This window comes from Lytechinus pictus, chromosome 1 (assembly GCF_037042905.1).
Source record: "Lytechinus pictus isolate F3 Inbred chromosome 1, Lp3.0, whole genome shotgun sequence".
NCBI classification, from domain to species: domain Eukaryota; kingdom Metazoa; phylum Echinodermata; class Echinoidea; order Temnopleuroida; family Toxopneustidae; genus Lytechinus; species Lytechinus pictus.
The window spans coordinates 37,725,371-37,739,968 of NC_087245.1; the positions used below are offsets into that span (position 1 = coordinate 37,725,371).

Genomic DNA, 14,598 nt, shown 5'->3' on the forward strand with positions numbered 1-14,598 from the left:
AATTTAGTTTATACTGTATATTTCTTAGGTTTACTTTTTTGTTTCCTTTTGCTTTCATAATGAAGAAAAATACTTCAGTTATCATTCCCAGGCAATCATGAACAATTTGGATGTCATGTGAGTTAATTAGGGATTTGTGCTCCAATTGGCTCTCCATAGTTAAGCCACAACTTTAAACCAGGGTTTGATTTAAACCAGAGTTCAGAATACGGGCCATAGGGAAGAAGGGTTAATATTCAGTGTACATGTACAATGGAGCTCAAAGGTTAGTGAACCCCACCAGAAAATTAACATATTTCAAATGTTTGAGTTTTGTCATATTTTTCAAGATTCATTTGTGAAGTTGGGTAAATGAATAAATAATAATTTCATTAAATAAATTCGTTTCTCTGGACTTGCCGAACATTGAAGTGTTGTTGTCTACATTCAACACTCAGCATGACAGGGTATTTTGTGGTGGGGTTCACTAACTTGTGAGCACAACTGTACATTATATACTGCAAGCTAATGGCTATTGAAAGTGTATCAATGACTTAAAATACAGCAAACTTAATTCAATCTGATGAGAATGGTGACTTGAACCTCTTTCACACTAGTCACCCAAACATGTTCTTGTTTATATTGCACCTCAATGAAGTCTTCAATTTATTTTTTATTTCATGCCAATCCATTTGGAGCTACTTTACACAAAACTATGTGATTGATCATAGGGCTAATTTTCTATGAATGGTCGCATTGATCATCAATTAGGGAATGAACTAAATGATCAATGACTGCTTTGTATCACAGGGTCAAATAAAAGTTAATAATTTAATTATGGCAGAATATATACAAAAGTCAAGTTTTATGAAGTTTGACATTTTTATATGAATAAATCCATGAATGATTGAACAAATCATAATATAACACACAGCTGCAACACAAAAAAATGTTTCCAGTTTCAAAGTCATTTATTCACTCCAATCTGTAGATAAGAAAATCAGAATCAGAATATACATTTTGACAGAAATATGTTTTTAAAAATAGTTTTTTTGCCTTGAACACTCTTACGACAGTATACTAGAATGTTAACAAAAGGCCAAGTCCAGCCCAACAAAGTTTAATAGCATGTTTTTAGTATTTTTGTCTGATAATAGGTAAGGAGGACAATGCAGAGAAACTTGACAGTATTAATTTTCCTACAAGTACATATTCTTCTTGTGCATGTCACATCTTTTGCCATGAGATCTTCAGGGAGCGTTTCATGAAAGGACTTGATCTGACAAGTCCTGGGGAGCATTTCATGAAAGGACTTGATCTGACAAGTCCTGGGGAGCGTTTCATGAAAGGACTTGTCGGACGTTTTATCTGGGGAGCGTTTCATGAAAGGACTTGTCGGACGTTTTATCCGACAAGTCCTGTTTTATCCGACAGTTACTATAGTAACAGTGCTTCTCAACCAATCAGAATCCAGGAAAGTTGTCAGATCTGACAACTTGTCGGACGAAAATATTGATGAAACGCCCCCCTGACAAGTCCCATTTGATCCGACAGTTACTATAGTAATAGTGCCTCTCAGCCAATCAGAATCAAGGAAAGATGTCAGATCTGACTTGTCAGACAAAAATGTTGATGAAACACTCCCCTGTTTTATCTGACAGTTACCATAGTAACAGTGCTTCTCAGCCAATCAGAATCAAGGAAAGTTGTCAGATCTGACAACTTGTCGGGTGAAAATGTTGATGAAATGTTCCCCACTGCTACACTGTGCCTCGATCTTAGTTTAATGGAGGTGGTCTGACAGAAATCGAGATAAATTTACTTTAAAAATTAAAAGCAATTCATTTCCAGATATCTATAACTGAAATAGTGTCGCCAACGATTTCCATTGAAGAAACGGTAAATAACATTTGGTCCAAAAACAGATACAATATATACATGAGAAAAAATAACAACAGTGAAATACATAAGAAAAAAATTGATATTGCCATTTTTTTCAATGTACATTTGATAAGAGTCTTATAAATGTTGCTCAGGCCAAAATTGAAATTTAGCAGTTTTAGAGCAATATTTAAAGATTTACATTTGAATTATGATTTTATGCATTAATTTGCATGAATTTTGAAAAAAATTTGAAGTTTGGTACAGTAAATGCCAGTATCCAATTTTGTAGATTACTTCATGGGTGAGGTGTGATGGGGAGGGGCCAAAAAGCCCTAAAAAGGCAAAAGCCCCCCCCCCCCCCCTGCAAGCTATGCAATTTCAACTAGCCCGGTCTATACTTGGTTAAATTACAAGATTCTGGGTTCAAATCTCTGCCGCACCTGTAACAACCTTTCGCAAGTCTTCAATCTACATTTACTACGCGCAACCTACGAGGGGTAAAGCAGTATCTGGCAAGAATAAATTCCTTGAAATGTTGTGCCCTGAAAAAAGGCTTGTCAGCTAAAAGCAAGCTTGATGATATCCAAAGTCCTATGCAAGCATATCAAGATGTTACATCCCGTTCCCACTGTCTTATGATCTGTTACAAACGCCACAACTGTTTTACGTAGCTGATCGCGCAAATTTTTTAACCATTCACAAATTTTCTATGATCAATAAGATCGCCCGGCTGATCTTATACGATCTGGGGGGTGTTTCACAAAGATTTAAGTATGACTCAGAGTCACACTTAAATACCGAGTTGTGTACGGTATGAAAGGCTTGTCCGCATTGGTCAGATCGTGTCATGAGGATGCGCACTACTGCGTATCTATCAATAAGATCGCGTGTTGCATATCGTGTACGCGTCGGCATTGAATGTGCGACTTAAGTCATACTTAAATCTTTGTGAAACACCCCCCTGATATGATATCATACTATCACTATGATATGATATCACACTATCACTAAGATTACTCCACGATTTAGACCACGGTTTCAATCGTGGCGCGAATCGTGAAAGTGGGAACTAGGTATCAGATGATAACTTTGATATGCACTACAAGAATGGAATGTTATCATTAAATGGTTGTAGTCAGCAAATATCTCAATTTACATTGTCATCAAATTTGTAAATCCCTATGCTGTCTGTACTGCTATCAGCAATGATGAAGCAAGACGGTACTGTTATCTTCTTGCAAAGTTCTTGTCCAAGGCTGCATTGGTTCGCTGGATGCTGAAAACATTCCTCTTGATCTGATCTTCCACGGAGCTGTTGCTAGGTAACCGCATTGTCCTGTAAACAAAAACACCATGGTATTAAATTCATTTAATATCATTTATTCCCAATTCTTGTCATAAAAATACATACAACAGGGAAGCATAAAATACAATATAAAAACAATAGAAAGAATCGGCAGGGGTCATTGACCTTTCAAAGGTTGGGCTCAATAATCGATTATACAAAGCAAAGGAGAGAGTGGGGGAAAGCAGTTCATGAGAAATAATACAAATTAAATGAATGCATATATTTTTTAATAATATCATTACATGATGTTCATATTTATTTATTTCAAATTAACCAACACTATACCTGTCTCATTCATAGTTAACAATGAAATCTGTGACCTCTAAATCAAAGAATGCTATTGTGAAATTATTCAAATTTTCAACAGTGTTTATTTACATCAGAGCGATGTCTCTAAAGGTCTTATACGTGCAACAAACGATGTATGTTTTATCTGATTGGACCTGTGACTTCAGAACTGAAAATTTCCATGAAAGATAAAGGGAATTTGAAACGATTCACTTTGAGTATCCACTTTAGTAGACATGTAATCCATTACGCAAAAGTGGAAATAAGCCAACTAGTTAACTCAAAACAATTACAAATCAAAATATACATACTCTAGAAATTTGGCATCTTTGGTCTTCTTTTTCTCCATTTCTGTCTCTGCTCTCTCTTCAGCCTGGATGAGATAAACAAATATATAATTTATTTTCCACTGATTTTTTATTGCACACAGTGCCTGAGTTGACTTCACGAAGTCCAAAAAATTGTCTCAGTCACTGTCAACTTCAAATCCATTGTTTTATTGTTTTTTCACTCATGAAATTCTAATTCCTTCCACCTCAAAGCTACTTTTGCAATCCTATTTATTCAACTGAGGTAGAAATGTTTATGATCTAAGGATTATTTACTACAGAAGATGACTACCAATGTCAACAAATGACTATTAGTGTCATATATGGGCAAAATGAATCCCGACATGTTAAAACTGAATTGAATTTGCATTTGCAATGCAGAGTTCCAAGACAGAATGACTGCATTTCAAGTAAAGTCATGGCAACTTTTAACCATATAATTGAGACAAGTGTTGAAAGCAAAAATATTGATCGGACCTTTGTTTTAGATGGAGTAGGATGGAGTAATACTTCGTTGTTGTGCTTCATCAGCAATTATATATGGCATCTACGACAAAGTTCTGAATAAACTTGCAGTCTCGCAAATGAAAGCTTACCAAAACAGGTAAAACTTCATGATTGTGAAAAAAACAAAACATTTTCTTTATGTCATCATGGCAGCCAGATGAAACTTTTAATTGATTCAATTCTCAGTATTATCTATTACCATCTAAAATCTGTGTAGCCTACTATACATTTATTCAGCCATACGTGAATTAAAGAATAGTTTTACGAAAGTACAAGGAAAAGAAATGAAACTTACATTATATCGAGACACTCTGTCTTTTCTCTGTTCATCTCTCCATTTAGCATTGTCCATCATTTCAGCTCGACGTCGTTCCAGCTCCTCGGCATCCATTTTCCTACCAAACACAAATAAATGTAGTGAGGAGATGTAACACTTTTAACTAGCGGAAAAACATCTACCAAACATTTATCTATCAAATCAAATGACCTCATCATTCAATAATAATTATGATTATACTTGCTTTTATAGTGCTTAACACTTACTCATCAGAAGTCTCTGATCGCTCTCTAGTAATGCAGCATAATTACCCTGGCTTTTAATAGCAGAGCAGCTGTTAGTTACGTGCGCTGCATTTCAAGGAATATATTCCCCCCAGGTACCCATTGACCTCACCTGGGTTGTGTGCTGCACAATACGGATAATTTTTCTGCTGAAGGAAAACACCCCATGGCTAGGAATCGAACTTTTTTCCTCAGAATGAAAGACAAGAGTCATAACCACTAGACCATGATGCCCCACTAATGCTTATAATCCTGTTTGTCCAATTCTCAAACTTTCTTTGATCTTAATCTTTAATTTTTCTGTTTTCATAGTTCTAAGCTAACTTGTTCCAAGGGTTTTTAGTCTGTTTTTAAGGGTTTGTGCCATCCAGATTCAAGTTGCTTCCTATTGATGCACAATGCTTAATACAACTCATCTGATGCTATTCAAGTATACTGATAATATGTAACATTTATATAGCACTTAATACAGTGTTTCTATCAAAAGCGCTGCAAACTATTACCCTTGCTTTAACATGGCTACCCAGATCAGGCACACCGAGCATTCAAGGAATTTCTTCCTACCGGGTATCCCATTTACTACATCTGGGAGGAGGGTGGCAAATGTAGAAGACACAGGGTTCTGCATTGGGACTTGAAACCCAGACCTCGGGATTCAAAGTCTGGAGCCTTATCCACTGAACCACAACACCTCTACATGAAGTATTCAAATGTGTTTTGTATATTTAGCAATATGTATCAATATGAATCAATTGGGATGACATGGGCCCTTTAAATATAAGAACACTAATAACTATATACAGAAATTTGTTGGCTTACTTTGGTTTACGTTGTTTGATAGGTGACCTTGACCGTGACCTCCGACCTCTGTCCCTATCACCGTGTCTGGGATGCTTGGAGGGGGTATGGTCACTCTCACTGCTACTCTCTCTATGCCTTCTTGGCGCCTTGTGGCCCCCCTGTAAGTACATAAAATAGAATCATATTCGATGAACAAAGAAAAAATATGTACTGCACTTTTCCCAAAGTGGCCCAAAGCGCTTACAACAAGAAAGAGCATAAAATGAAATCTGCAATTCTAAAACTATAGATTGAGAATACAGGCCAAAAAAATACATTCGTACCCGGGTTACCATTCAGATATGTGTATGTGTAGTAGGTTTCACGGTACACACTGTATCTTTCTTGGGCAAGTGTTGGTCCTGAAAAGGACCACCCAGAGGCAAATCAGGACCACCCAGAGATTGGGTGGTCCTTTTCAGGACCAACACTTGCCCAAGAAAGATACATGGTGTACCATGAAACCTACTACACTATTCTCCTTCACCATGGAAACCTTCAGAAGTTACGCTATGTGTATGGTTTACATAGGTTTACATAAATGTGTATTCAATATGTTTGGTCTAGTTAATACTCACAATCAGTCCATAACCGGGAGGGATTTTCTTTTTGTGTTCATCAAGACGAGATGAAGAGCTTTTCTTTGTTCTTACATCATCTGATTCACCACTGGAGTCCCTTCTTCTTCTGCCCTTCCTCTCTTCCTTCCTTCTTTCTATCCTCCGATCCAGCTCTGAATCCCTATCATGAAGGTCTCTCCTATCCTTATTCTTCCTATCATTTTTCCTTCTATCTCTCCTGCTCTCTTGCTCTGAATCACTGCCATGAAAGTTCATTCTTTCCTGGTTACTCCTCTCCTTTTTCCTTCTATCTCCTTTCCTTTCTTCTTCCGCATCACTATCATTAAAGTTTCTTCGTTCATGGTTCCTTTCCTCTCTCCTCCTTCTCTCTTTCCTTCGTTCATGTTCCGAATCACTAACATCAAAATGTCTCTTTTCTTTGCTCCTCTTGGATTCCTTCCTTCTATCTCTCCTTGGTTCATCTGATGATTCACTAGAGTCTCTCCTTCTATCCATCTTTTTCTTCTTCTTCCTTCTGATATGTTCTATTTCAGAATCACTCTCGCTTTCACTGTCGGTGGATGACTGTCTCCTTGATTTCTTGTGTTTCTTTGGTGCCTTGCTCTTCTTACTTTTCTTGGACATTTCCTTGGCACCTACTTGCGCTTTTAACTAGAGAAAAAATGACATAAAAGAATTAAACAAATAAAGAGAAAACACAAAAGAAAAGACAGAACAGAATCTAAGAAAATCAGGAGAAATTAAAAATCAAGAAAATAAATACAAAAAGATGGAAAGAGTGTACAAAGATATCTTTAATTTCATAAAATGACTACATTATGTGATGGAAAAAAATAGATGAAAAAAAAAGAATGTGTCTAAATACACTTATTCTGATCAATACCTTACATTAGTATGCATTTAATGTTTCATACTCATAAAAAAAATATAATAAATTCAAGCTTTACACTGAGACTCTCTGTCACTTAATAAAATCTCTCATGAAGTCAACACAAAGAATAGCATTTTCTGGAAATGTCATCCCATAAAAAAAAGAAGCAGCACTAAATGAATCTCCTCATATGATTCCATCCCAACTCATCTGTAAGCTACTACACCCCTAAACCAAAACAAACCTCAAAAGACATTGTTTACTCACCATTTGTTGGAGTTGCTTCATTCTAATGGGGTTATTCATAAGAGCTTTCTTGTGACTTATTTCTTGTTTTCTAAAAGAGACAATAACATTGGAAAAAAAAATCATAAACAGAATTGCCAGTACGGTGGTTTATATCTAACTCAGACCTGTTTCATAAAGACTTGTCATGATAATAAATGCACAATTTTTATAGCCAATTTACTATCAGCAAATCAAATTGAATGATTGCATTCATATCTGTCCGGGTGGGTGTTTCATAAAGCTATTGGTAAGTTAAAAGCTACTTTAAGAACAACTGGTGAACCTTTCTTACGCACTAACTAATCGCCAATGAATATCATTTACCACAGGAAAGGATCACCAGTCGCTCTTAACTCACAAACAGCTTTATGAAACATCCACCAGGAATGATGACCAACTATCCTTTCCACCATTAAAGCATGGGGAAAGAAGAAAGTAAACATCAGAAACAAAAAATGTAAACAAAGATTTGACGTTTTTAGCTTGCCATAAGTTTAGCACAGAGTTAAACCAATGGCCTCAGTTAATCCGGACATCTGAATAAGGGGCATGAAATTTAACTGGAATACGGCTACATAAAAACTGGCAATTAGGAGAATCTTAGATGTATCCTCCCATCATATCTACAAAATTCTGGACCGCGTCTTACAACAAAGAATTGCGATTGATCCAATCAACTACAACTGTGCAAAGCCAGCAATGTCATCATCTAAAAAGCATGTCTGTTCAAAATATTTTCTGGATATGATGTCCATTCATAAATTTATAGTTTTGTTAAAAATTCAGTGTGCTTATCTTTCTCTCTATATAAGACATTGTGCAAATTTCCTGAGGAAAAAATTATGACATTGATGGATGTCCATATACTTGAGGTTGATCGGATCAATCGTAGCTCTTTGTAAGACAGGGCCCAGATGATATAACTTACTTGATAGCAAAGAGAGGATCCTCCTTCACTTTAGCAGCCATATCTACAATAAGACCTGACCCTCCGCCACTAGCTGCTTCTTTGGCCTAAAGAAAACAACAACCCACCAAGGTATGACAAAAAAATATGAAAATACATTTTAATCACAGTGATTTCCATAATGAAAATAACTTAACCTGGGGCCCATAACACATAGCTTAGCAATCATCATACATTGTTTTCTAAGATTGATTGCAGTGACTAAAATGTACAATCAATCATGAAGATGAAGTGTACGATTAATCACTAACCTTTGTGTTACCGGACCCTGGATCTACCTCATCATCATTCATCACGGTGGTTGATCGGAACTGTCACCCCCCCCCCCCCCCCCCCCCCGAGATATCTTGCTGGGAGAAAAGTACAAACTGGCATGCACATCACCTACATGTATGCTGTAATCTATGAAGATGTGTGTAAAAGCTCAGGTCATATACCAGATAATGAATAGTTTCAATATCATTTATGAAATATTAACGCTAATTTGCAAAAGTAAGTCATAAACATACTCTATTCCATCAAAAGAAGTTTAATCACTGGATAAAAAAAATCAAAATCTGTATTGGGGCTATTTTCTGAATTTTCTGACGGTTCATTTCAAGTTCACATGAAACCAAATACCAATTTACAGAGATCCCTTTGCAACTTACAAAAGCTATATTTTTTTTTACATATTGGGGCGAAGCATCAACAGCCCCCATGTCTCATTTACCTGAATACAGTCTGAACCTTTTTGCCTGTCTGAAAAAAAACAACCCAGCACCGATTTACATGAAATTGTTTTGATCCTACTCACCTTTGTTTGCTGGTGTTCCACGATGGCTTTATCGACTTTCTTACCCATCAAATAGTCTTCTTCGTTAACTTTGGGCTGGTTGTACATCCAATCAACTCGATCTTTCTTCTTCCTACAGCGTGAGAGACCAAAACAAATCATCAGCAACCACAGTTCATGCATATTAAAATAATTCATGCTCTGATGTTAGCAAGTATTTTCATAAATCATAGAGATGTACATGTATTGCATTTAATAAATAAATACTGTTCTTTAACTGGTTCCGTAATGTAAAAAAAAATGTCATTGAAATCTATGAACCTATTCAACATTCCTAACAGTTCTTCAGACAGGTTGCCCAGATTAAAAGGATTTGTCAAGATAAACAAACATCTTTGAAGTTTGTCCTCGCTTGGACGGACTTTCGTCATTCTGGATCTTTAGGAAATGATCAAAAGTGTTGTCAATATACTAGGCAATGTGAAACAATGGTCTAATAGTCTAGCAGCTAAAATAATGCATTTCTGTGTATTATAATTCCGACAGAAGCACTTCCAATCTTCCTGTGTGAATTGTTCTTGGTTGGAGAGTCCATGTTATTCAAAAGACTATGAACGAAATAACTCACTTCAAAGTCCCACTGTCCTCCCCGCGTTTCTTCATCTCTTCAAGATCTCTCTCTTCTTGCAACTGTCTCTTGAGTTCGACCATCTTCTGGCGTTCCTTCTTCTCTTTCATCTCTCTCTTCCACACTTCCTCCTGGTTGTCCAGCCGTTGAGGATGCCATGATTTCTTCATATTCTTAAGAGAAAAACAAAACAAAGCATCATTATGCAATTTTCATGGGTTAATGTCCACAACAAAGGGGGTCTTAAACATGTTTAGAGTAAAGCACCCTACATGCATGTGCATAGATTTGACAGTCCATCTTGTTTTCACAAGCAAGCTCATTCAACCACCACAACACACACCAAACTCAATGAAGTACACAGAGGCATTTTCATTGTCAAAAGATATTAGTCAATTTCATTTAAAATATGACATCATAAAAAGTGACACAATATATTATAACATAACTTTCTTAAAGGGGAATGAAACCTTTGGAATAAGTAGGCTTGTGTCGAAACAGAAAAATCAAAGAAACAGATCAAAGTTTTAGAAAAATCGGAGAAACAATGAGAAAGTTATGAGCATTTGAATATTGCAATCACTAATGCTATGGAGATCCTCCCATTGGCAATGCGACAAGGATGTGTGATGTCACATGTGAACAACTTTCCCTTTGATGGACTATAAAATACACCCAAAATGTCTCTTTATGCTTTTTCTTATAGTGATGCAAACTCTTTATCCATGATGTATTCTTTAAAAATCTGTATTACATGCCCTCCTATAGAAACAACACATGATCTACTGATAGATGTGATAAAAGAGGCAATTCAAGGGATATATATACTAAAGTAGAGGGGAAAATTGTTCACAAGTGACATCACACATCTTTGCGAGGATCTCCATAGCATTAGTGATCGCAATATTCAAATGCTCATAATCTTCTCATTATTTATCCGATTTTTCTCAAACTTTTGTTGATGTGTTTATTTGATTTTTCTGTTTTTACACAAGCTATATTGTTCTTAAGGTTTCATTCTCCTTTAATGTTTGGACCTCATTGGTTGTGTGTCCGGACGGGTTGGGTGTCCGGACACATGACTTTTACTCTCAATTTTGAAAAGTTTAAAAGCAATGTCTTTAATTCTTTTTAGCACAGAATATAAGAAAATATTATAAAGAACAAATATTGATGGTGAAAAAAAACTATTCAACCTATATTTTTGGTTTATTCCTGAGATAAAAACAAGGCTTCATTTCTGTTAATTGTCCGGACACCCAACCCCCCATCCTACTAGTAGGGTGTCTGAAGCCACACTGAAAAGTGTCAGCATAAAACAGGCTAATTTAGGGGAAAATATGGCACATTTTTGGGGGGAAGTTCAGGCTACTAGAAAAATGTGATCTGAATTGATTATTAACTTGTGTTTGGCATGTATGGAAAGAGAAAATTCAGGGGCTTCTTCTGACAGTAAGGACAAGTTTATATGATCATTTTAAATAAGGATTTAGAGATAAATTGCAAACCCTTATTTTTGTATGTGTTGAAATTGCCATTTCTCCATGCGTTTTCTATGGGAAAATGAAATTTCTGTTTTGCACAATTTTTTTCACTTTGTCGCAATTTTTCATTATGATCTGGTTTCCAAATCTTTATAAAAATCATACCATCAGATAGAGCACAGAAATTCCTATTGGACTCTTTGTGGACAAGTTTTTGGCATTAATAATAAATTTATAACAGCTCTCGGAAGCTAAAAATTTGGATTTGTGTGTGTCCATTTCTTAACTACACAGTCTATGGCAGAGAAATGCTGAAAATTTACCCAATTTCATTCTTCTTTTTTGCAGCCAATAATTGGATTTTTTTCAAAAATGTGACATTTCTGTCAGTCTGAAGGTCATTTCTCTTCAAATTCACAAAGAAAATGTGATATTTTCTTGAAATAAGAAAAATAATTTTTTTCTCCAGACACCCTACTAGGAGTGCAGTGGCAGCTCCCTAACCCAGGGAGCTCCGGCCGCTTTGCGGGTCGGAGCCCAGGAGTCGTCCGTGTAATACTAGGCAGACATGGGTACTCTCCAAAATGGGGTAGAATGGGCCTGGGGTCGCAATAGCACTCCAAATAAAAGGGGAAAAAATAAATTATGCACTTACCTCGATTATAATTTATAACTAGGATGAAGGTCTATCGTGACACAGAATACTGACATCGATTCGAGGCATAAACTGGTCACTCAAAATAAGTAAAACTTCCGAAAAGTTAGACCTCAAATCTCAATGTCGCTTTCGTTCTTGGTATCGATCGGCCATTTTGTTTTCAATTTTGAAAGAACTTTTCCTTTTTTTGAGGGTCCAGATTTGTGCCTCGGATGTCAGGATCACTGTCAGTGTCATGTCACGATAGACCTTCATGATTTTCATCCATAATCGAGGCAATAATTTATTTTCCCCCTTTTATTTGGGGTGCTATTGTGACCCCATTCTACCCCATTTTTGGAGAGTATCCTCTGTCTAAGTAATATTACACGGACGAGTGATCCTGGGCTCCGGCCCGCTCCCTGGCCTGGGCTGGGTTAGCAGCTCCCGTCTTAACCTTTGACTTCGTCTTCGTTCGGCGGCGCGGCGCGGCCGCTCTCGATTATTATTTTTTATTACCGGTATGTATGGCAGTGAGTCCAAACTTCGCGCGTGTCCATACTTCGCGGACGGTCATTATCTAAAAAACTAGCCAATATCCTTAAAATCTGACATCACCAACGTGAAAAGCGACCTAAAATTACCCTTTGGTGTATGTTTCTTTAGGATGAGTTCAGTATTCATGAAAATATTGGCAAAAGATCGGCAAATTTGTCGCCGTTAGCGCCCGTTTTGAAGAAATCTGATATTCTCAACAAGCATCATGATATCACCATTTTGCAAGCATAAATCATCAAAAATGTGAGTTAAATATGGTACTAACCGATTCTATAGCATTTTGCCATCAATCTGATATAAATTTTCCACTTTTTCAGCTTGAGTTTCTGTTTAAATCTCCACAAAAACTTTGGTCCGCGAAGTTAGGTCACACTTTTTCTGAACGGTTTTCCAGCACAGCGCGCATTCGCCGATCGGAATAGAATTTTGAGATCGCGATACCGGCAAAAGCCCTTGACCTACTTCACATTTTCGTCCATGATTTTATACTTTACGATCTTGCCGTTAATGTGGTAACTATTTCTTGAATTCTTTTTGTATGAATTATGAATATTTTGTGAAAAAAAAATCAGCCTGATGAATATTTTTGTAAAGTGCGCGAAGTTTGGACACCCCATCATACTACGGTCCCACTTACACAAAATCATGTCACCCACATTACAAAAACTTACCAAATCTCCACCACCCATCTTGAATGGAACACTGGTATTTATCAAGCACAAAAATATGACTGACAAACTATACTACTCATTGAGTGGTACTCAATGAAATCGATAAGATTTTATAGTTACTGCGCTTCGAATTGGAAGGACGTTCTTTGATTCTGACTAAGGAAACCTTCAGTCCCGGATTTTCTTCCGATCAATTATCCGGTATCCGACCGTTTTAGCCACGACATGGCATCGGGTAGTTGAGCAACTTATGTGCAATTCGCGAGCCGAAATTTTAATATTTAGACCATAAAACAGAAAGTTTTACAGTGCACTTTTTAAAAATCAATTTGTAAATCAAACAAAATAATGAAAGTTCGATACCCGAGCTGAAATATGTTTTCTATGTTGACTTCAAATTTTGATATCTCAAGCTCCATATTGATATGTAAATCAGGGGCCGCGGAACGGTTTTCAAAGTGGGGGGGCTGACCATGCTAAAAATCACAATCATATGGTCATTTTTACGTTTTTGCACACGGTTTTTGAAAAAAGTGGGGGGGCTGAAGCCCCCCCAGCCCCCCCCCCGGTTCCGCGGCCCCTGTAAATCACCTAACAGGCAATGTGAGCACGAAGCGCGAGCGATTTTTTTTTATAGTGACATGAAAGATTTTAAAAGTTATTTTCTTAGTCTTCTCCTCATCTCATTTTATTCACTCGTCTTCCTCTTCTTGTGTTTCCCCTTCTTTTTTGTTCTCCTCTCTTTTCCCTTCTTAATTTTTCTTTTTTTTCTTTCTTCCCCCCCCCTTTTTCTTTTTTTTTGCTCAGCCAATTGGGGGGGGGGGGGCACATGTATGTTGTAATTGTTATCTCTAAAATTGTATTTTGTTGTATAATCCCTTGCCTCTGTATCATATTTTTAAATAGAGTTTTATCATGTTAAATGTATGATTTTATTTTAGATGCAAATAAAAGGCCATATCGGCCAATTAATCAAAAATAGGAAAGTTATGACATTTTAAAATTTTGCCTAATTTCACAAAAAGAGTGCACATGCATCAGTCGGTATGCAAATGAGGGTCCTGACTTCTGATGACATCACTCACTAGTATTTTATTAAATGAAATATTCTCATTTTCTCCTCATTGAAAGGTGAAGCAAGCTTTTTTCCTCCATGAACATCGACAATTGCAATTTTTTTAATATGTTATGGTTATGGTCAGTGGCGTACCTAGATTTTGCACAGGGGGGGGGGGGGGGGCAAAACCGTGCGCCAAAAAATTTGACAAGCAAAAAAACCATAACCACGCTAGTGGTTATGGTTCAGTCAAGCTGGTACATATTATTGTCAAATCTGTAAAAAATGAAACATTGTTGAATTCAAACAATAAAAAACAAAAGAAATAGTGAGTGAGGGACATCA

General features: G+C 36.7%; 1 protein-coding gene across 2 annotated transcripts; it reads right to left on the bottom strand.

The window, feature by feature from the left end:
* Positions 1-931: 931 nt before the first annotated feature.
* LOC129266727 (pre-mRNA-splicing factor CWC25 homolog) lies at positions 932-13,403 on the bottom strand. 2 transcript variants are annotated; one of them, XM_064102039.1, is made up of 10 exons: positions 13,197-13,403; positions 9,847-10,019; positions 9,240-9,351; positions 8,405-8,490; positions 7,456-7,525; positions 6,315-6,968; positions 5,716-5,855; positions 4,631-4,730; positions 3,811-3,872; positions 932-3,199 (listed from the first exon to the last, which is right to left on the bottom strand). In XM_064102039.1, exons 1-10 carry the CDS (start codon positions 13,212-13,214, stop codon positions 3,091-3,093), a joined length of 1,524 nt encoding a protein of 507 aa, XP_063958109.1. In that variant the 5' UTR covers positions 13,215-13,403; the 3' UTR covers positions 932-3,090. The 2 variants fall into 2 exon arrangements, with proteins under 2 accessions (XP_063958109.1, XP_063958115.1); XM_064102045.1 differs by lacking the exon at positions 13,197-13,403 and adding an exon at positions 12,791-12,927.
* Positions 13,404-14,598: the final 1,195 nt, after the last annotated feature.

What these genes read in the sequence shown, in the direction of transcription:
- LOC129266727 (XM_064102039.1), bottom strand. An exon ending in TGAAGCAACTCCAACAAATG is followed by an intron (nt 6,969 to 7,455) that starts GTGAGTAAACAA and finishes TTTTTTCTCTAG; the next exon opens with TTAAAAGCGCAAGTAGGTGC. An exon ending in ACAGAGTGTCTCGATATAAT is followed by an intron (nt 3,873 to 4,630) that starts GTAAGTTTCATT and finishes TATCTCATCCAG; the next exon opens with GCTGAAGAGAGAGCAGAGAC.